Raw genomic sequence first — 23,615 nt, forward strand, 5'->3', positions numbered from 1 at the left:
GTAATGGCCGCATCATCGAGTAATCTAGAACAAAGGTTAGAACTGTGCTATCTGCCAGAGGTGATATTTAAAAGCTCTGAATCCTTCTAAAGAAACACACACGGTATATACAATCACACAGAAGCACAACAGTCATGCGCAGAACGCAACGAACAAAAAAAACACCAACAAATATTCACCGCTGTGATAGCTCGAAGCATCTGATCTCTTCCTCAGACATGTGACCGAACGCATGTACAATTTAGACCGCGCAAAACAGGTATGGCTTTCTGCGCAGTGCAGCACCTGTGGATGCAGCCCAAGATTCACAGAGCAGTATAATCGCAGAATACCGAGGTCGTGCAACGCTCTATATGTATTGAAGCGGAAAATTGCATGTGCAAAGGAAGACTGCGTCGTACCCCCTCTGCCGCTCTCAAGGACAAGAGTGTCCTCGAGCTACCATTGCAACGTTGAATATTTATTTCTACCTATGATGTTTTCCTATGCGTTCAGCGCATGGCTGTTGTGCTTCTGCGACTATATATATATATATATATATATATATATATATATATATATATATATATATATATATATATATATATATATATATATATAATATATATATATATATTCAGAAGAAAGAATAAACTGACGTTATGGCTTCTGTTATCAATAACGTTTCGGCCGGAGGACCTGCCTTCGTCAATCTTCAGTGAAAACATATGTCATAACGTTCCTCTGTCTCTTTTATATATATACGCATATATATATATCCTTGAGCTTGAGCTGTTAACCGGAACGTTAAAGAATGTTTTACATACAGGGGGGGGGGGTGCAAATCTTACACGCTTGTCTATTTTATTTTGTCACCCATTAGTCTTGCCACACTTCTGTAAGGTTCGACTGCGATATATTGGAAATGAAATAACAGCTTTCTACCCCTGTCAAAGGCCCTCAAACTGTGCCAGCTTGCTGTGGAACGAGTACTGTTTAACATGTAATGCAGAATTAAATATTGAAATCAGGAAGTCATGGCCCCTTTAAATTGAATTTTATCTCCATGTATCCAGTAAAGTGGTTGGACGATTCTGTAATGGGCAGAGATAACTTGTGTGAAGAGCGTGTCGGCACACAAAGACAATTTAGAGCTGTCGAACAATCTTTAAAATAGAAGCAGCAGAGTCTAGCATTCAGTGTGCTTTTATATTTGCTTTCGTGTTCAGGAAGTCCAAGTCGACAGATATGCAGGATAAGAGAAAGAAAGGGGAGTGTTTCTCGATTTAGGATTCTAAAGGAAGACCTTGGCTATGACGGAGGCTGTACTGGCGGGCTACAGGTTTATTGTTGCCCCTTAGAAGTCATTGAAGCTTTTAAGAATTCAAGTACTTGAGTTCTTGCATGTTGCAAAAGTCAGAGGGCGAAGACTGTGTTCAACTGAAGCGGCGGGGGGATGTTGTAGTTGTGTTAAGGATTTTCTTTGATTTTGAAGAGCACTTGATGCCATGTACACCTCTTTTTTTATTATTCTATATGACGCAGGCCTGTTCCTAACATGACGTCGTTACCGAGGACCGTTGGGAACAGCATAACACGAGCGCTGTTCATAACGGTGGCTTTTGCCCTGAGCCGAGCAGAGCTTCCCGAGCGTAGACCAGATTTATCACCCCATCAAGATGCTTGGAAGGTAAGCGAAATGCTTTTGAATGTTGGGCGCATTTTTGAGTATAGACATCAGCATAGTAAAATTACAAAGTATATACCTTTCTTTTTCTTAACTTTTTCATGTGCATCACCATGTTGCATAGGCAGTGTCGCCATCTATGAGCAGTCGGCATGCTGGCTTGGGGAAGCGCTCTGTTTTGTATACTCGCTATACACTCATCTTACCCTTGGTGACAGTTGCGGTAGTTTTTCTCTCATAAACGCGGTTTATTTAAGATTATGCAGCGTCTGCAGGATGGGAAACGGTCTTGTGAGGCACAGTGAAGTTATTTAAGATGACATGGCGAGAATTTCTGCTGGCGCTGATAAGGACGAAGCACACAGCGCGATATGTGCGCGCGTGTTTGAGCTTACAATCAGCCTGGGAAATCAGTTGTATGTTTCTAATAATTGGCTTTGCGAACGTGGCCTTACTGCAATATTCGTCATGTACTTCCATGCTTTGGCTTAGCATCCACAAGTAGTTAAGAAACATACGCGACGATCGTAACAACGCATGCACCGTTTTTACTACGGAATAAGATCTGTCATTTATTTTACAAGCGTACAAAATGCTTTTCGAGGATACATTGCGCGACTACCATGTTTGTTCGGCACGGCTTCGACCCACGACTATAGTAGTTTGGTTTGTAAAAACAGCATAGCGCATTGTGAATAACACTTGTCGAGTGGTCGAGCCGCCGGCTGCGGAGTGACCCAGCTTCCGAACGACCGCTGCCTTCTTATGAATTGGTTTGTTCAGTGTAGCGCATGAGCCGAGCATGCGCCTTGACCATATGTGGTCGTGTGGCGTTAGGTTGTGTTTTGTTTTCCTCGTTTTTTTCTTTTGCGATAAATGGCCTCTAGTAGGCCAGACTATTCACCATTTTAGACAAGCAGCACTGAAATTTTTTCAAACCTAATGAGAATGAAAACCGATTTTTTTGTTCGGTCTTGTTTGGCTCGATCTCTCCCACGAACTCATCCGTCTTATGGAAATGTAGTGCACGCACTCAGCCGTAGCATTGTTTTTACATGATCCTCGTTAAAATTGACAGAATTACTGGATAAAAAGGCAATACTGGCGCAGAAAGCCTATATGTACGACGTTGGTTTACAAACCACAGTGATCGCTGTGTAAAGCCACGCCATCGGCCTCACACGGAAGCCTAACGTGCACTTTGCATAGTCGACTTGAAATGCGGGAAGACGACTCCAGTGGCTGACGCAAAACTTCTATGGCGATGGATCCCCTGCGATGTTCTGGCCCTGCAGTGAGTTAGCCGTACACGAGCATTCTTATATTTCTGATCCCACACCCAAGCGACCAGATAGGAAGCATATTTTCCAATTTACGCTGGCTATTCACAAGTGCCGCTTGTTTTCGTCGAGCGTAGAGCCGATACAGCCCCAATCGTGCACATCGTGGTCATGCGTCGCCGCTGATGATGCACGTCGCGTGTTAGCGCAACGAAGAGAAATTTTCGCACAGTGTAGTCACCGCTGCACCGGAAGGCTACACAGTGGTCCTTCGGCGAACTTGTATGGTCTAAGTAAAGCCATAAACGGGGCTAGATGGTGACGTCCACGATTCTATTGAGCTTAGTGTTACGCGGGCAGAAGTACAGAAGGACCGTAAACGAACAGAAAGTTGACGTACAAGGCGTATGCCTTCGTTGTGCCTCGTAAGCCCACTTTCTGTTATTTTACGTTCATTTTATAGTCTTTCCGTCAGTGCAATGCAGTCATGACCATTGTATGAACTGATATCACGTTAATTGTCCGGGAATCGAGCTAAAACGTCCCCAAATCGGCACAGAGCCGACGGCAACACACTCAGGCGTGGTCGCGCCGGTCCGCATAATCCAGGAGGGAGCAAGTGCTCGCGGAGCGCCCTTTGCTCGTCGCCCGATGTCTATACATGTCGGGTGGATATTCCAAAATGATTTATTCTCCTATTGAATTCAAAGTCGAACATCTTCATTTTTTGGCTTCTAAAACTAGAAAACAGAGCCGTTGTGGCAAACATAACTTCGTTGATTTATTTGAATACATTTAACAAAATCTGGAAGTCCATTTAATCAGCGCGCAGTATATCAAAAATATACCAGCCTCATTCCGCTTTCTTGCTGGCTTCCAATGGATACTTCCGCCGTCATGTACCTGTTTCTATGTGGTAGGCAGGCTTCCATTACCTTTGTAATCGGTTATAACCGACCATAGAGAACATTCTATGAAAGTGAACATCAAGTTCTCGAATGCATTCGAAGGCTTTAAAACAGAAGTATTGGACTGACATTCCAAGTGAAATATATATTCACTCCCCGCCGCCTTAGCTTTGACCCGCCGTGGTGGCGTAGTGTAATGTTCATTGCGCTGCTAAGCCAGACAGCGCAGGATCGAATCCGGGCCGCGGCGGCCGCATGACGACGGGAGAAAAATGCAAAAAAACGCCCGTGTGCTTTTTTTTTGCATTGGATTAACGTTAGCAAACACCAGCTGGCCAAAATTATTCTGGAGCCCCACTACGGCGTGCCTCATTATAGCGTCGTGCTTTTGGCACGTAAAACCTCAGGATCTATTCTTTTTCTCAGCCTTGGTAATTCCTAAGGAGGAATGCCCAAAACTTTTTCTTTTTAATGTCACCGACGGCAGGCGTACAAACATGGATAGAATTGCGAACAGACAGAACCAGATAAACACCTCGCTTCAACCGAAAGGTTGCACAATGGCGGAATAAAAGGCAGATACCAAACTTGTCTACGCTTAGTCAAGGGAAGGCGCACCGGTAACCCGCCAATCTTGGTCACGTGTGGGCCCTCGCGAAACACAACCGTTTAGCATGACAATAAATCCTTCTGCAAGGTCATCGATCGGCGGCTTTACTAGAGGGAACCGTGGTGCTAGTGCCTACGGGAGTTGGAAGTTTCAGCCAGCATGGGGAAGGATTGTTAGTGCTTGGATTTTTCTAAACTTCGTCATTATGGCTTCAAATGGCTTCGTGACTTTGCAAATTGTCATTTCAAACAAGTACGGCATTGCAAATAGTTGAGTGAGCATTAATAAAGTTAACTATTGGCTGGATTTGAGCTTAGGACCTCTAGCACACACGCCTGATATTGAAAGCATCGCGCCACACACGCATGCGGCGACACCCTTTCCCGCGGGCAGAGCCACCGCGTCAAAACGCTTAGTACGTTGTGATCGGCAATTACACTAGAGGAGATCGATGCACCAGAAACACCAACGAGCGCCACATAACACCCTATGCATCAGTAATTAAAATTTAAAGAAATAATACATATGTGATGTCTTAGTTAACGTTAGCCAAGCTGTTCAAAAACAAACAAAATTAAAAGAACGGTGCAGAAATTAGGTTTCAAGGCTTCCAGCGTTGGGAAGTCGCACTTCGGACGACCAAACACCGTAGCATTTATATTTGTATGTTGCGCTATCTCTTTTATATGTTTTGTTTCGTTGAACAGCTTCGCTAACGTTAGGTGGGACAAATGGTGTATGATGTACTGCATGTAACTACGTCTACGTGATATCCAGCCTTGCTATATAGTTCACTGGAATAAAAATCATTTCTTCCTCTAATATGCAGCTAATAATACGGACACGTGGACTTTTGTACCTCAAAATCCACACACACACACAAAAAAAAAAGATGAGGCGGTAGGATGATGCTTTGTGCATTTTCTGATGAGTCATTTTAATTAGGGGACAATCATCTGATTGTTGTTCAATCAGCAATGTTCAGTTTTTGTATAAAGAGATAATTCACAGGCTTTAAGCATACATATATGCACAATTTTATTACTGACTGCATCCATTAGCAACAAGAAAAAAGTGCTTCTATGTTCCTGCCAGAATGTGCCACGTAGAATGCCCCGTCAAACATGGTAATAGTTTCACCAAAGTGGTTATGCGGTATGTATAGTAGGCAGTATTTTTCTACTGTGCCTTGAACTGTTTCACTGCATCACTACGACTAAAGTTTTCAATGTATGAGATTGTGTAGACCTGCTCCAATCCACTTCCTTCAATGACAGTGCAGTACCACCACGGAAAGGGCTAAAAAAGGTTGTGACAAAAAAAAGTAACTAATCTCACCCGCAACACTGCATTTGCTGCATACAAACGGCTTGAATGGTCACACACACACACGCACGCACGCACGCACACACACGCGCGCACACACACACACACACACACCCACACACAGAGAGAGAGAGAGAGATAGTTCACAAGCCACTCACACCAAGAATGCTCCTCTTTACGTAGACGTCAACTGGAGTTGAGCGTGCCTGCTTTCGCAGAAGGTAAAGCCGTGGGGCCGAAATTAACGAAGCTTTTCATTTCTAAATGCTCTTTACCATTAACGGGCCGCCTTCGCTAATAATGTCGGTAGTGGCTGGAATTTGCTCTTAAGAACAATCATAGATTTTAGCAGGATGCGTTGTTGGGCAAGTTGGTTCATTGTAATAGGAAACATTGGTTGCGCTTTCTAGACAATCACATGTAAGAAGACAGGACAGGCGCAAACCACTGATACTTGGCATGATGAAGGGAGAACACAAAAGGAAGAGCCCGATGTAGAAGAAATGAAGTTTAGCAGGATAAGTGGGTTCATTGTAATAGGAAACATTGATTCATAGATTTGCCCTTCCAATGATGCGGAGCGTGTAGGAGGGATGGATGCGCTGTTTTATCCCTCAGAGTAAAGTTAACAATTCAAGTTTTCAAAAAATTTGAGTAGTATAGAAGAAAACTGAGGAGTTTGCGGGCGCTATACATCCACTTTTCAGCGGTGTCTGTCGTTTAATTTATCGAAGCTCCAACCTCTTTTAGCACAACGAATCATCTAGACGTTGACTCGCCTTGCATTTAACCCCTAGTAGCTATGAACTAAAGTCTATCACATCTACGAGTAAAACTGCCTAGTGCATGAACTAATTACCATCACGTAGCGCCGGGAGTTTTTGGTGCGACTTCTTTCGTCGCCCGATCGAAATTTATGATTCCTTACTTCTCATCGCTCTGTAATTACAACTGTGCAATCCACTGACTACATAACCTCTCTGCTTCGTGTGAATTGTTATCCATTTTGAGGTTCCTGACACTGATGCTTGCAGTGCCACGAACTGCCAGTGACACTAGTGTCTGCGGAAATTTGTTAATACGTCCTCAATTTGTTGATGCACTTCATTGGAAGAAACTGATGCGTCTTGTTGTTTTTGTTTTTTCTCTCATTGTTGAACTGAAGACTAATCTGCATTCTTTTTTTCTTTGATTGACAAGCTGATCTTTCCTTTAAAAACCCCGCAATCATGAGATTATTCCCCACCTCAGCTATGTCTCTCTCCTGTTTGAATAATTTTTTCGATATATATTCCTTAACTCGTGCTCTTTTGCAGGTGTTACTGCAATGACACTGTCTTTTTTGTCGCCTAATTTGTGCAGGAATACTGCCACCTGTATTCTTTTGATGCCATATACATCCATGTTCTCAATACATATTTTCCGTTAGTGTCGTATCAGCAATGCCTGTATTAGCCAGACGTTAAATTGTTATCGCTGCAGCAAAATGCCGGTGAACAATTTCCAGCTACGAAAGCAGTTAGACAAGACCTCACTCTGGCAATCAGACCGATATTGTCTAGTATTGCAATGCACGCAGTTTGCACCTGATTTCATGAAGGCGCATTTATTATAATACTTCTGTTGCAGGCACTAACAGCGCCGGGAAGGTATTACCTGTATATGAGGTCCTATGAGGAAGAGCCATTTTACGGATTGAACCGCAAGTGCGTCTTCAACGACCTAATTTCTGTTAACGAAAAGGAAAAATACACAACAAACATATTTGGAAGTACGGATCCAAAGGATGGCTCAGTGTGAGTATCATTCCATTCTGACAAGCTCTTTGGTTGACGCGCATTTCGAACGCGAATCGTCACACTTATTACATTCGTACTTTTACGTGCTAATGCCAACATAATTTTTATCTGCAGGGGTTCTTACAAACTATTTAAGATTAAACATGCTTGTGCGTAGTCAAGTTAAATTAAGCCTAGCAAGGCTTCGAAAGTAACTGGTTTACGGGTCATAACCAGCAATTCGCAACATTGCATTGAAGTTTGGCCGCACCACCTTCGCGTGGCGCCTCGTGACCTGCAAGTGTATAAATTTCTGTGATCACGCTGTCAATGACGTATAGAATTACGTGCAGCCAGTCATTACGCTAAACTACGAAACATGCCGAAGTCGAAATATGCCCCAGAACATCCTTAGCTGTAAGACGCAAATCTTAAGGTTACATAAACTGAAGCACTCAGAGCACAAAACCATGCAAAAAAAAAAAAGAAACAGACAAGTAAACTTTAAGACGTCCTAATGTAAATATTGCAAGCTCTACTTTAGCGTAGAGAACAACCGAAGCATATCAAAGTTAAAGATACTAAAGTACAGCATAACATATCATTCTCAACATCCAAAAACATTAAAGCATTTTATTTTCTCGCATTGGTTATCAACAAGACGAGTCTATAAAACATTTATTGAACTATGAGCACGTTTTTAAGTAGGTGTCGGCCGTAAGCCTAACAGCTTCATTGCACTTATTATACCCTCATGAAACGTTTGCTTGTCAGCACTTTATGCTAACGTTGGCAGCCCAACCATTCTTCAGCAGGTACCTTTGCGCGTGTACTAGAAGCAGTGGTGCAAATGCACACACTCTGCACTAAATCTGACATAACCTAGCAATATGAGTAAGTGACAGGCGCTCCCCAGTTTCAAATGAAGGTTTGTTTAGAAAACCTGCTGCACCGGACAGTGGCGCCACCACCGGTGCTGCCGGTACCCTATTAGGTGGCGTTTGTATGCTACAGACGGCGGTTTTTTCGCTGCATGAACCATTTGATGCTTCCGCATCCATCTTTTTAGTGCAACAAATACGCGCCTTCGAACACACTATTGCCTTCATTTAAGTTGAAGGCACAGGATTTGCTGAATCTGCTCAGTCGGTGTCTCGCCGACAAAAGTGGGCCGACAAAAGGCCATCCTCATGGCCTCTGTTGCGCGCGCTCGAAAGTTTTGCCCCGGCGGTCGCATTCGGCGCACTCTAGGAAAAAAGTGAACTAATGGGGGCGCGCGTCTGGAGAACCTGGATGGCGTCGTTACCCGAGGCCTCCGCACGCGGATTGCGGCGGTAGCAGGCAGACCGCGCGAGATCTCAGCGTGCGCATTGCCTCTTGTAACGAATTGTTGCTCACAGGCCGGCAGCTACCAGGTCAAAACATGACCGATGTCGCAGCAGTTTATTTATTAGCAGACAACAGTTTATCTCCGCCCCGGAAATATATTGAAAAGGAAAGGGAGGGAAACAAGGAAAGAGGGACAACTGACGCATGCCTTTGAGGCGTATTTGGCCCAGCCTTTTTTTTTTTATCTGAAACGTCCCTCTGTCCTAGCAGCCGTAGCGTTTCATTGGCTTTCTGGTTCTTGTGGACCCACGCAGCTCACGAATAGAGCTTTCGGAGAGGTATTCAGCCCCGTGATGCAGCGCCTTTTGGGTCGCACTACATGGCCCTTCAGTGGTAGACACTTCTTTGCCTGGGTCTGTCTCAGGTGAACGTTTGCGGGTATGGTAAACATGACGTCGATGGACGCCATCCTCAGTAGCTGCATTCGCGAGACGGACGCCACTGGTTGCTTTTACTTTGCCTTGCGTCCATTTGTCTCCTATGCCGTAGTTGCGCACGTAGACGGCGTCTCCAGCGATGAAGTACCAACTGGCGGAATCAGAACCTCGATTCTTCAGGATTTCGTGGTTCCAGGGAGGAAAGCAAGTATGCAGTCTAGTACGCACGCAGAAGCCTGTGGCGAATTTCTGTAGTGAAAGAATTCTAGCCATAGCAATTGCCAACCCTGCTTCAGGCGTTCTCTTCAATACGTCATTTATAGTTCTCATGGCGTGTTCTGCTACCCTATTGCTTTGAGGGTGGTGTGGTGGGGTACCAATCTGCTTGATGCCATTTTTTTGCACAAGTTGACGAAATTTTGAAACGGTAAACGCTGTCCCGTTGTCCGTAACTACAGTGCAGGTTAAACCATGCTGGTAGAACAAGGTTCGAGTATGGAATCCACACTGGCACTATCTGCCGCGCGAGGTAACGCAATAGCTTATATCCAACTGATGTATGTCTCGACAATTACTAAGAGCTCCTTGTCTTCAATAGGCCCTGTGTAATCGGTTTCCAACCGTGAACACCTCTCTCGCGAAACCGGCCAACTGAAGAGATCCCGTGCAGACGTCGACAGTCTGTAGCAGCTGATTAATGTCTTGGTATAGAACGGCTCATCAGAATCTAAACCTCGCCCTTGTATTCATTGTAGACGCATCTTCATAAGAATCATGCAGAAGCTTGAACAGTCTATTTCACACCGCCCTTGGTATCACTACACGATGTCCCCAAACAGCAACCCTTTCCCCGCTGACTCGTGTCGCGTTTTCCGGTATTCCTTCATTACTCCGCTGTCACCTACGACAGAACGCCAGCCTTCAGTCATGTAAAAGTACATCGGTTGCAAAACACGTAATGAGAGCAGCATTCCGGGCAAGTTGGTAATCCATTGCTTAAATGATATTGCGCGACATAAAAACGACAGGGACGTGAAAGAAGACGACACACCAAGCGCGACACACGGTCAGCTGCTGCGAGTGACTGAAACTATTTGCAGGAAATCGCTGGCTGCTCTCATCCGTCAATGAGAAGCACAATTACTATCAGGTATGTTTTTACTTCCGACTGCTGGAGTGATTCGGGCAAGCAGCTTATAACACGAGAGGTTAACATCTGTTTGAAAGTTCTCAGTCATCTAGTTCTCTAGTGTATATTTTAATGCGTTAGCATTACTTATGGCAGTTCACGCGCATTTCAAGGGCTATCTATGTACGTTTGTATATAACCGCTCTCTCGCCTACCTGGGTCACTGTGCAGTCAGTGGTGAAATAAGTAGCGCATCGCCTACTGTAAAGAGGTAGCAGGGTTCGAAATCAATCATCAGACCAACTTGGGTTCCTGAACACGTAGCAGTGTGGATATACGTGCCGCTCTTCAACCAATCTTGCGCATACTTCATGCCATGCACAGAATTCACGGGAATGACAGTGACAGACGAGACCTTGCTGCGTCAACTGATAAGAGACATTGTGCGCGGGCAGATTGCGAAGCAAACTGTGACATCGAAGGAGTTTACTGTTGCTTCGGTCGCTCAAGTTGTTCGCCAAGAAATTCGGCAAGCATTAGCATCTCCTGAGCCACTCCCTGAACCGTGTCCCGAGCCGCGCTTCGAGCCACGCGCATACAGCTACGCAGACGCTGTCCGTCGCCCGCTTTCTACTGTGCCGCTACAGCAGTAGCACCAGCGGCCACCTATTGCTGCCTGGATACAGAGGGAACATTTCAGGCGACCCCAGCTTCGCAGGACCGACGTATGGCGCACTGCTGATTGCCGACCATTGTGTTTTCAATGTGGTGAACTAGGGCACATCTATCGTTTTTGCCCTCGTCGCCAGGGTGGCATCCAGTAAATGTCACCTGCCACTCCGCGACAGTTTCCAAAGAGACATCGACGCTTCGACGACAGTGCAACTCGGGAACAAGGCAGCCTAGCTAACCTCCGGTCGCGCTGGCCGTCGCCGTTGCGTTATTCTTCGCCGAACCGTGGCAGTTTCGCCGACGTGGTGAGAGGCCGCTCTCCAAGCCCACGGCGGGGTAACTGAAATGGGCTACCTCCGGGGGGAAGGTTGCAAGTGGTCGAACCGCCGAAAGTCCCCCAACATTACAAAGAAACGAGCAGAGCAACCCGGAGAAACGGAACGCCGACGAATTTGTGAGCGCCGACCTTCTCTTAACGACTGATGGGCACGACGTGACAGCTTTAGTTGATACTGGCGCAGACTTTTCGATAATGAGTGAGCAGTTGGCAGATCGGCTTAAGAAAGTCAAAATGCAATGGACGGGCCCTTGTATTCAAAATGCCGGGGGCGAGATTATGACACCTACAGGAAAATGTACTGCACGACTTCAGATAGGAAATACGGCTTTTGTCGCCACTTTTATGATTCTAAAAGAGTGCTGCAGATCACTCATCCTCGGAATGGACTTCTTGCGGGAATACGGTGCCGTGGTTAACATATGGCACGACGAGATAACCTTGTCAACTAGTACAGAGACGAACCACGACGAAGAGCGCCAATGTACATCATTACGTGTCGCCGACGACGTCTGCATACCACCACTACCATGCAGTCTTTTCTCCGTCAGTTGCGCAGAACAGTTTAAGAAGGACGGTGTAGCCGAACAACTAACTGCACTTCTGCTCCATCAAGCTGTTACCATCGCTCGCGGTATCGTCAGCCTAATAGGTAGTGGCACAGAGGTACTTGTGACGAATTTCACCGATGAACGCCGGCACATCAGTAAAGGCACCGCTGTGGCATACTTTGATGAAATTGACCACGTTCAACACTGCTTTGCTGGAAAAGAGGAATCGATCACCGATACGATGCCACATGCACCCGTCGTCGACGTTGACCCAAGTTTAGCGCCGCAACAGAAACAAAGTCTCAGGAAACTGCTTGACGATTTTAAGGACTGCTTCTCTACAACGTCCCGAGTGCGTCAAACACCACTGACGATACACCGCATTATTACGGAGGAAACAGCAATACCCATCCGACAGCAGCCATATCGCGTAGCTGAGAAAGAGCGTGAAGCAATACAGCAGCAAGTCAAGAAAATGCTAGAAGATGATGTCATTCAGCCGTCAAAAAGCCCTTGGGCATCGCCCGTCGTACTCGTTAAGAAGACGGATGGTAGCCTGCGGTTTTGTATCGATTATCGCAAGCTCAATCGGGTTAAAAAAAGGATGTGTATCCCTTAGCACGCATCGACGATTTCCTGGACATGTTACGGCATGCACGGTACTTCTCATCGATGGACTTACAAAATGGATAGTGGAAAACAGAGGTCGATGAGCGGGATCGCGAAAATACCGCTTTTATAACGCCTGATTGGCTCTATGAATTCAAAGTTCTCCCTTTTGGTTTGTGTTCTGCCCCAGCCACGTTCCAAAGACTAATGGATACTGTTCTCTCACACCTTAAGTGGAACACTTGCTTAGTTACCTAGACGATGTCATTCTTTATTCTGCCACATTTTATGAACATCTGAGACGGCTACGGTCGGTTCTTCAAGACATACGGTCCACTGGTTTTACCTTAAAACCTGAAAAAGTGCCACTTTTGCTATGAAGAACTACAGTTTTTGGGCCACGTAGTAAGTCAGACAGGTGTCGCAAACCTGATCCTGAGAAAATCTCAGCCGTCGCAATGTTTTCAAGGCCTACAAACAAAGAGGCAGTCAGACGCTTCCTGGGCCTATGCGCATATTACCGGCGATTTATTGCGGGTTTTGGACGCATTGCCTCGCCGCTCACCTGCTTAACCAGAGAAGATGTCACGTTTGTGTGGGGCGAGGAGCAGTAGGCGGCATTTAAGGAGTTGGAGCACTGTCTACAAACTCCGCCTGTTCTTGCCCACTTTGACGTGGATGCGCCGACAATGATCCACACCGATGCCAGCAACGTAGGCCTTGGCGCGGTCTTGTTCAGCGGCAAGACGGCGCTGAGCGAGCCATCGCTTACGCGAGTAGAACATTGTCACGTGCCGAGTCGAACTACTCCACCACAGAGAAGGAATGCTTGGCTGTAGTATGGGCAGTTACCAAGTTCTGCCCGTACATATACGGCCACCCATTTGAAGTTATAAGTGACCACCATTCTCTCTGTTGGTTGACCAACATGAAAGATCCATCCGCACGTTTGCCACGCTGGAGCCTACGGCTTGAAGAGTACGACATAACAGTGGTCTATAAATCGGGAAGGCAGCACTTAGACGCTGACTGCCTTTCCAGATCGCCGATCGAGTCGTCAGGCGGAGATGATGACGAACCCGCAGGTTTTCAGGAGTTGTTGATGCGGCCACCATCTCTCAACAATAGCAAGAGGACCAGGAGCTCGCGTCACTAATTGATTTCTTAGAAGGCCGCACCACAGACAACCCCAGAGTGTTCTCAAGGCACCTGTCATCATTCTGCCTACCCAACAGTGTTCTTTTTAGGAGGAACTTCTCTTCAACAGGGAAGAGATATCTACTAGTCATCCCTAAAACTCTCCGCAATGAAATTTTGCAGGCCCGTCACGATGAAGCTACCTCAGGTCACTTAGGCTACACAAGAACATTAGCACGGACCAAAGAAAAGTATTACTGGCCACGGCTCGCAGCACAGGTGAAGCACTACGTTCGAACGTGCCTTGACTGTCAGCGACGAAAAGTGCCACCTACAAAACCTGCCGGACTATTACATTCCGTTCCAGTACCGGAAACACCGCTTGCACAAATTGGGATGGACCTTTTGGGCTCATTCTCATTATCTGCTGCCGGAAATAAGTGGGTCATAGTAGCGACAGATTATCTCACGCGATATGCTGAAACCAAGGCACTTCCTAGCAGCACAGTAGCCGAGGCCGCACAGTCCTTCATCGAAAACGTCGTCCTGAGGCGCGGTGCTCCAGCGTTCATCGTAACCGACAGGGGAACCGCGTTCACGGCTGAACCTTTGCGAACTGTACTCACCCTCAGTGGCATGGCACACAGGAGGACGACAGCCTATCACCCGCAAAGCAATTGACTTACGGAGCGCCTCAACAAGACTCCCGCAGACATGTTGTGCATGTATGTCGATGTGGAACAGAAAAACTGGGACCAAATATTACCCCATGTAACGTTTGCTTATAATACGGCTCGGCAAGAAACAACAAGAATGACGCCATTCAGTCTCCTACACGGTCGAGAAGTGACTACAATGCTGGATGCTATGTTTCCTCATGATTCCAGCGATTCCAAGACTGACGCCGCAGATTTTACAGAGCGCGCCGAAGAAGGAAGACAGCTCGCGCGCGTTCGCATAGCTAGCCAGTAAGACCGTGATGCCCGACGTTACAATCAACACCATCGATGCGTCGTCTTCCAGCCCGTCCAACGAGTCTGGGTTTGGGCTGCAGTACGCCGCCGAGGCCTCGTGGAGAAACTTGTGCGCCGATACTACGGACCGTACAAGGTTCTACGACGCCTTAGCGACGTGAACTATGAAGTCGTTCCTGACAGCCCATCCTGCTCGAGGCGCCGTCAGGACCTGCCGAGACTGCACGTGGTGCGCATGAAACCTTATTTTTCTGAATGGCATGGACACTGTCTGGTTTGCTAGACACCGGATGCTACCCGCCGAGCATCGGGACGACGCTCCTTCTGGAGGGGGGCAAATACCGCGACACCATCTGTGTCCAACAACGTTGACGATGAAGACGACGACCTCGTGTGTGCAAGCGAGGGTGCTAGAGAAGAAGAAGCCTAAACTGAACGCCTGCTCTGATTGTCTAGATTAAATATTGCTCTCCGCCTTTGTCTCCAGTGAGCCGTGACAATATATATGTTCTTCGTTTTAATAAAAAAATAGTTGAGAGTTAGCGCTCGTCCTGTCTGCTCCTTTTGTGTCCGTGTTCACTTCACGCTACAATTCAAGATCATGTTACCGTACCAACTCGCCCAACTTTCTATCATTTTGCATTAGATTCTTATCCATTGATTCTGTAGTACGTGGATTTAATAATTTATTATTCTACACTAATCATTTGTGGGCCCACCCACAATTCATTGTGTCCGAACATGTTGCTTATCGTAGGTGGTATGGTAAACTTATTCTGGTCCTTGGGAACGCGCATCAACAAGCAGAGGGCTGCTGCCACGTCGGTACAGAAAGCCCGAGCGTCACCGCTGCGTCGCGGGCCCGATGGCAGAGCTATTTGTCGTTGCCTTTTCTTAGTGTGTTTCCTTTCTTCTTTATGTCCTGTTTGCTCTTTGCATGGCGATTATTCTGCAAGTGATACGGCAAAAGCCACGTTGTATGCCTAGTGACCGGACAGGACGCCATTGGAATCTGAGCCTGGCAACGTTTAACGTTAGTACGTTATCTAGTGAGGCGAGTCTAGCAGTGTTATTGGATGAATTTGAGGGTAGTAAATGGGATATAATAGGGCTCAGTGAGGTTAGGAGGACAAAAGAAGCATATACAGTGCTGAAAAGCGGGCACGTCCTGTGCTACCGGGGCTTAGCGGAGAGACGAAAACTAGGAGTCGGATTCCTGGTTAATAAGGATATAGCTGGTAACATACAAGAATTCTATAGCTTTAACGAGAGGGAGGCAGGTAGGTCTTGTTGTGGAACTTAATAACAGGTACAAATTGAAGGTCGTACAGGTCTACGCACCTACATCCAGTCATGATGACCAGGAAGTGGAAAGCATCTATGAAGACATGGAATCGCCGATGGGTAAAGTCAAAATAAAATACACTATACTGATGGGCGACTTCAATGCCAGGGTAGGCAAGAAGCAGGCTGGAGACAAGTCGGTGGGGGAATATGGCACAGGCTCTAGGAATAGCAGGGGAGAGTTATCAGTGGAGTTTCCAGAACAGAATAATACGCGGATAATGAATACATTCTTCCGCAAGTGGGATAGCCGAAAGCGGACGTGGATGAGCCTGAATGGCGAGACTAGAAATGAAATAGACTTCATACTCTGCGCTAACCCTGGCATCATACAAGACGTGGACGCGCTCGGCAAGATGCGCTGCAGTGACCATAGGATGATAAGAACTGGAATTAGCCTAGGCCTGGGGAGGGAACGGAATAAACTCGTACATAAGAAGCCAATCAATTAGTTAGCGGTAAGAGGGAAACTAGAGGAATTCCGGATCAAGCTACAGAACAGGTATTCGGCTTTAACTCAGGAAGAGGACCTTAGTGTTGAAGTAACGAACGACAATCTTATGGGCATCATTAAGGAGTGTGCAATAGAAGTCGGTGGTAACGCCGTTATACAGGAAACCAGTAAGCTATCGCAGGAGACGAACGATCTGATCAAGAAACGCCAATGTAGGAAAGCCTCTAACCCTACAGCAAGAATAGAACTGGCAGAACTTTCGAAGTTAATCAACAAGCGTAAGACAGCTGACATAGGGAACTATAATATGGATAGAATTGAACATGCTCTCAGGAACGGAGGAAGCCTAAAAGCAGTGAAGAAGAAACTAGGATTAGGCAAGATTCAGATGTATGCGTTAAGAGACAAAGCCGGCAATATCATTACTACTATGGATGAGATGGATCAGGTGGCTGAGGAGTTCTATAGTGATTTATACACTAGCAGTAGCACCCACGACGATAATATGAGACAGAATATTCTAGACGAATTTGAAATCCCACAAGTAACGCCGGAAGAAGTAAAGAACGCCTTGGGAGCTGTGCAAAGGAGGCAGGCAGCTGGGGAAGATCAGGTAACAGCAGATTTGTTGAAGAATGGTGGGAACATTATTCTAGAAAGACTGGCCACCCTATATACACTATGCCTCATGACCTCGAGCGTACCGGAATCTTGGAAGAACGCTAACATAATCCTAATCCATTAGAAAGGGGACGCCAAAAACATGAAAAATTATAGACTGATCAGCTTACTGTCCGTTGCCTACAAAGTATTTACTAAGGTAATCGCAAATAGAATCAGGAACACCTTATACTTCTGTCAACCAAAGGAACAGGCAGGATTCCGTAAAGGCTACTCAACAATAGACCATATTCACACTCTCAATCAGCTGATAGACAAATGTGAGAAATATAACCAACCCTTATATATAGCTTTCAGTGATTACGAAAAAGCGTTTGATTCAGTCGAAACCTCAGCAGTCTTGGAGGCATTACGGAATCAGGGTGTAGACGAGCCATATGCAAAAATACTGAGAAATATCTATAGCGGCTACACAGCCACTGTAGTCCTCCATAAAGAAAGCAACAAAATCCCGATAAAGAAAGGCGTCAAGCACGGAGATACGATCTCTCCAATGCTATTCTCAGCGTGTTTACAAGAGGTAAAGCAGAAGGGTGGGGTTCAAAATTAATTTGCAGTAAACTAAAGTAATGTTTAACAACCTCGGAAGAGAACATCAGTTTAGGATAGGTGGCGAAGCACTGGAAGTGGTAAGAGAATACATCTACTTAGGGCAGGTAGTGACCGCGGATCCGGATCATGAGGCTGAAACAATCAGAAGAATAAGAATGGGCTGGGGTGCGTTTGGCAGGAATTCTCAAATCATGAGGAGCAGGTTGCCACTATCCCTCAAGAGGAAAGTATATAACAGCTGTGTCTTACCAGTAGTCACGTATGGGGCAGAAACCTGGAGGCTTACGAGAAGGGTTCTGCTTAAATTGAAGCCGACGCAACGAGCTATGGAAAGAAGAATGATGGGTGTAACGTTAAGGCATAAGAAAAGAGCAGATTGGGTGAGGGAACAAAGGCGAGTTAATGACATCTTAGTTGAAATCAAGAAAAAGAAATGGGCATGGGCAGGAAATGTAATGACGAGGGAAGATAACCGATGGTCATTAAGGGTCACGGACTGGGGTCCAAGGGAAGGGAAGCGTAGGAGAGGCGGCATAAAATTAGGAGGGCGGAAGAGATTAAGAAGTTTGCAGGGACAACATGGCCACAATTATTACATGACCGGGGTAGTTGGAGAAGTATCGGAGAGGCCTTTGCCCTGCAGTAGGCGTAACCAGGCTGATGATGATGATGCCTAGTCTGTATTGGGAGGATTTTCGTGTAACATTTACTCGTACCGTACCGTGCTTCTTTCTCGTAGATTTACTGCAATTGTACTTTTTGAATTGACTGTATAAATCTTGCACGCTAATACGCTGTGCGAATTACGCTTCCCCTCCTTTCTGTCGTTTGTTTTGCGATGCAAGTCATGGCGACGACCAGCGATGCCTTTCCCTCTTACATGCCATCGGATTCAAACAGGGCATGGTACGGTCGTCTCGGTATGCCTAAGAGCATAACTACTCACCAATAGAAGGAATAATATAATTACTGTAAATACAAGTGAACGGCTGCGTTTTCCTTACCGAAACTGGACAGTGGGTTATGGGGGACGCTGTAAGTGGAGGATTCCTGATTGATTTCGACCACCTGGGGTTCGATAACACGCACCCAAAGCATGGTACAGAAGCGTCTTACACATTACTCTGCTAACGGTAAGCTGGCTCCTCGGTCGGAATTGAACCTACGACTTCTTGCTAAGTAGTTACCATGGTGCGCAATATTATACGTAATATGCCCCTATTGAGCCAAAAGAGTCATGGCTAACAAGTGCATGTAAAAATTGATTAGAGAACGTTAGGATCGCAAATTCGGGCCAGTCGGTAACGATTTTTATTCAGCAGCGCCGCTTACGACACGGTCCGGCACATATAAAACCAGGCATGCGCTCGAATTCTCGCTGCTTGTTCCTGTCGCACGTGGTGCTGTTGAATATAAATAATCATCGCACTTTTCATCGTAGCATTCTTCATAGTGAATTACTATACGAGCAATATACTTGACTCAAGAAGATTGGCACAGAATGAACCTCCCAAATTTTAATATCGCTCCTGTAAACTGATTCTTGAGCAACTAATTTACTTCAATGAACCAAATAATCTGCGCGATGGACTGGTGAATAATTCACGATTGTTCCCCTCTTTAGGATGAATGCAACTGTGTACGCATGGGCACGTGCTACGGACGGCTATGCCACTCCAAACGTGATTGAATCATCCACTTCTCTCGGTAAGCCACACTCACATGTGCACGGTTTGTGTTCTTCATAAAATATGTGTGCATATATCCCTTTAAGCCTCGTTATCTCTCCTGAGCTTCTTGTACACTCGAGGAAAGAAAGCGCAAAATAGGGCCTATTATATAAAAACGGTACCGCCCAAATTTGAATGTATATGAATTATCCCGTCTTTGCCAATATAGGCCCTATTGCAACCGCCGGTTACATTACACCCAAATTAACTTCACGGCCCGCAAAAGTACAATTGCATTACGGCTTCTTCAAATGCAGTCGAACGTCACTACAACGAACGCTTCTGCAGCAAAATTACAGGTATAACGAACGGCTGGTTAGGTCCTGCCCCAATTACTATGTTTCACATGTAATGTGAACGACTCTTCACCGAAAACCACTGGAACGAATTCGCCTGTATAAACGAAGAAATGTAGGCGTCCCTGAGGGTCGATTTCTTAGTTTGCAACAAACGTGACGTAGCACTGCCATTATTGTCCTGCGCAGACGCCACGAAGGCGCGCTCTGTGCTAGCGCTAACCTCACTATTAGCGACTAAATTGCTCAAAATGCCGATGTCAGAAGCAGACCTGCTGCACTGCTCCAGGAATCGCTCGAATGATACGCTTCTTGCCTAATTGCTCCAGCGGGTCTCTTTCAATAAATTTTCTTTATAGGCGCATCGAATTTCCTCCTGAACAATATTATGTTTCCCGCTATCTGCATGCGCCTTATTTGTAAGTTGACGCCGGCAGCATGTGACACTACTGCAACACATGAATACGAAAGCGTGCTGCACACGGGCTAATTCATTAAGTTATTCGATCAGAGCGCTCACACTTCTTGAAAGACATAACGAGCTGCAGTGTGAAGTAAATGTGTTGTGCTGTAGGTCGATCCCCTCAACGACACAAGCGAACACTTGATGCACTATCTAAAGGTTCTTGGGTTCAATGTTTTTTGTTTCATTGTCTCTTTTTTACGTCTTTCCTACATTCCGTCTTTTATTCCTTTTTTCATTCTTTCTTCCTTTCGTTTCTCGTATATTTTTTTTTTACTTCTTTCATATTAAGCCACTGCGTCTTTGCTTGCTTACGGGAGCAGGAGCCATGCCAGATCATGTTTTCTTACGGCTACGAGCCATTGCTGCTGCTTCTATTTCGGTACCACTCGTCTGATTTTTTTTCAATCACTGGACGAGACATCCGTTATTTCGGGTATGAGCGATTGCAAAGGGCCACGTAATGCTTCCGCCTTAATAACCACACGCCATTATCCAAGCCATATTATTAGCCACCGCTTGTCCAGTAAACCCGAAATACTCCAGAAAATGCTGTTACTGCTTACTAAACGGTGAGGGGCTGCCCTAAAATGTCAATTGCAGTGACTATATGAAGATAAAAGAAAACACAGCCAGAAATGAAAAATAAAAACACCACGTCATTCACGCATAGCTTGCAAAGCGCGGTTTAATTGTCGCCACAACATAAATGTTTAGTCCCATCGCGTGTTATGAGAACAGCCACTATTTGCAGTTCCTAGGCCAAAAACAAACAAAAATAACGTTGCCCACAAAGAACGCCAAAGCACATCACTACAAATAGTAAGCGTGAGGCATTGACACTACATTCACCCAAATAAGGCAGAAAAGAAATTGATGCACGTTTTGCGGGCACACGATTAGTACAACTTTAGCAGGCGAATGCGGGGTGTTATACTGGGTCCAAGCGACGCGCGACCTCTACCTGATCTTACACAGGATGTCAAACATGCATATCACCTCCAGGTGTAGTCCATGCACTTGTATGAACGTACCAAAGGTGCCGTCTATGCGTAGCGTAGTTATGGGGCGCCAAGCGGATACTAGAGTGTTTGACGTTTACAGGCCTGTATTACGCGCAAGCATGTGTTCGGTAATCGGCGTGGCAGTAAGCATCCCGTATTAGCTTCCCAAATTATAAGATAATCAACGATGCCGCAGAAGCACTAATAACAAGCACACTCGCACAGAAAATATCGCGTCAAATTTGTGGGATGTTTTCTTCTAGAATATATCGGCGCGCCAATAACGATGTATTGTTACCTTTCTTTGTCCCGTTAGAAAAAAAGATGGTCGTGGAGTACGCGGTGGCCTTTTCTGAATACGATAATTGCGACATCCTGAGGATCCCGCACCGCAGCAATGGTAAGTGTTGGCGCACGTGAGGTGCGAGTCGAGACTAATGCACAGTACCTGCAAAATCAACACCGCTTGATTGTGCGAGCTGCATGGTGTTTAATAGCATCATTGGACACTGTTCCTCTCTCTTTTATTTTGACAGGCTGCGAACTCTGGGCGAAAGCAGGTGAAGTCGACAAGGTGAAGCCCATCTGCTTCTTCCTGTTCCACTTGCTATGTGGGCCCGAAAAGTACATCGTGTACGACAAAGATCTGTGCGAAAAAAATGAACGTCTACAGTTTCCCGAGTGCAGCTTTGACGGCAAAATGCCCTAGTTATGTAAATTGTGCTATTCCAGCACCAATTCAAAATAAGCCAGATCATTACTGTTTTGGCGACCCGAATCATGCAAGCTTTCTTTTTTATTGACACATACACTTGCTTGAGCATACTAGAAAGCGCCACGCGCTCAATGAACGTGCGCTGTTTTTGTCGCAGTAAATTAGTATTTAACGCAAGGTATCCTTGCACAGCATTTATTATTCTGTTCATGCGTATGACGCCCTGCGAGATGTGTTTATTGTTATAGAAGTTAGCGCGGCCATCTGGGATCATCCTCGTTATTCCTATTAACTGCCTATTTTAAGCAGCAACCGTCCTCAATGAGCTAGCAAATCTAAATGGAAGGAACCATAAAAAGTATGTAATATCAGAAGCTGTAGAACACATAGAACAGGCGCTGGTCGTTCTGATTCAGGTGCTTTAACCCATAGGTTCCTTTAAACAAACTTGCAATCAGGCCAACATATGTTCTCGTTGCTTTCTCGATGCCCGTTTTATACTTCAACGAAATTGTGCATCTACATAAAATCATCGAACGTTAACGCTCGCTCAAACAGACCGCGCACGTTTCCTGGCGCTGCGTAGCGTCCCAATCGCCCCCGAAATTGTCTCTTTAGTCTATTGCATTTCATAGGCCTACTGACCTGATGGTTGGTTCTCCTCCAAGAGTTCCTTCTCGTCAACCATCACTGCCAGGACGTAATCCTGAGGCCGGTGGACACGCGCAGCAAGTCTCCTCCAGCAACAGCTTAACCATCGCAAGAAGTGCACTAAGAATCGCTGCTGGTATCTTCACCTGCGACTCACACTGCTCATGATACATCCATCTGTACAATAACATACCATGCAGTACAAGGAGTGCCTGAAATCAGCACCTAGAGCGGTTGTGTGCAGCACACAAATGCAATTATATTTCTCCTTACCATCTCTAAGCCATGTCACGTCTTTAACGTGTGGTCTAATCTTGTATCAGTGCTTGTGTTGCAATGTAAAATAATCCTGCCGAATAAAAACAAAGGTTAAGTGCTCTGGATGGTTTTTTCAGTTATCTCGAACAGCTTGACCTTGCAGAAACACAAGAATACTAAGGCGCAAACTAAGCTTCACTTTGTTATACTGAATCTACAGGTCAGTATATGTTTACATAAATGTGGCGTCCAAATGCGATTGTAGTAGACAATCACATAAGATTCACAATAACAGCAATGTCTCGTTCGCGATCTTTTCAGTGATACATGCGAAGTGAAAAAAGGGAGAAAACTAGAAGGTGCTATCGCGCTCAATATTAGCTGCGACACGCGAGCCCTGGTTGCAGCTACGCTTCCGAGAAAACAATTATGCAGATCCATGCACCGTGGCAATCGGTGCAATCGAAGTTTTCTCTAGTCTTTGTGTTAGTTGACGGTAATTTGCAGTGATATTCACAGAGAACGTTTAAGTAATTACTCAGCGCTTGGGGCAATACGATATCGGAGAGCTGATGGTTCCCCTACGTGCACCACTTGGCTTTATCCACGTAATACAGAGAACACAAACCGAGACGTGTTTTCTTCTGGAGTTTTTGTGAAGAACATCCAACTTTGGGTGGGAATCGAACCCGGCCCTCCGAGTACGAATAGGCTGCAATACAAG

General features: G+C 45.8%; 1 protein-coding gene across 1 annotated transcript; it reads left to right on the forward strand.

Moving 5' to 3' along the window:
• The first annotated feature begins 1,537 nt into the window (after nt 1-1,537).
• Nucleotides 1,538-21,993, forward strand: LOC142570566 (female-specific histamine-binding protein 2-like). The gene is made up of 5 exons (XM_075678937.1): nt 1,538-1,669; nt 7,420-7,586; nt 19,399-19,481; nt 21,584-21,667; nt 21,804-21,993. The coding sequence occupies exons 1-5, from the start codon at nt 1,538-1,540 to the stop codon at nt 21,974-21,976; spliced, it is 639 nt and encodes a 212-aa protein (XP_075535052.1). The 3' UTR covers nt 21,977-21,993.
• The last annotated feature ends 1,622 nt before the right edge of the window (nt 21,994-23,615 follow it).

The sequence above is a fragment of the Dermacentor variabilis genome, chromosome 2 (assembly GCF_050947875.1).
Source record: "Dermacentor variabilis isolate Ectoservices chromosome 2, ASM5094787v1, whole genome shotgun sequence".
Taxonomy (NCBI): domain Eukaryota; kingdom Metazoa; phylum Arthropoda; class Arachnida; order Ixodida; family Ixodidae; genus Dermacentor; species Dermacentor variabilis.

Excerpts from the sequence above, each read along its gene's own strand:
- LOC142570566 (XM_075678937.1), top strand. The coding sequence starts at position 1,538 with ATGACGTCGTTACCGAGGACCGTTGGGAACAGCATAACACGAGCGCTG. Across the intron at positions 7,587-19,398 it reads GATCCAAAGGATGGCTCAGT|GATGAATGCAACTGTGTACG; the intron begins GTGAGTATCATT and ends TCCCCTCTTTAG. Across the intron at positions 21,668-21,803 it reads GATCCCGCACCGCAGCAATG|GCTGCGAACTCTGGGCGAAA; the intron begins GTAAGTGTTGGC and ends TTATTTTGACAG.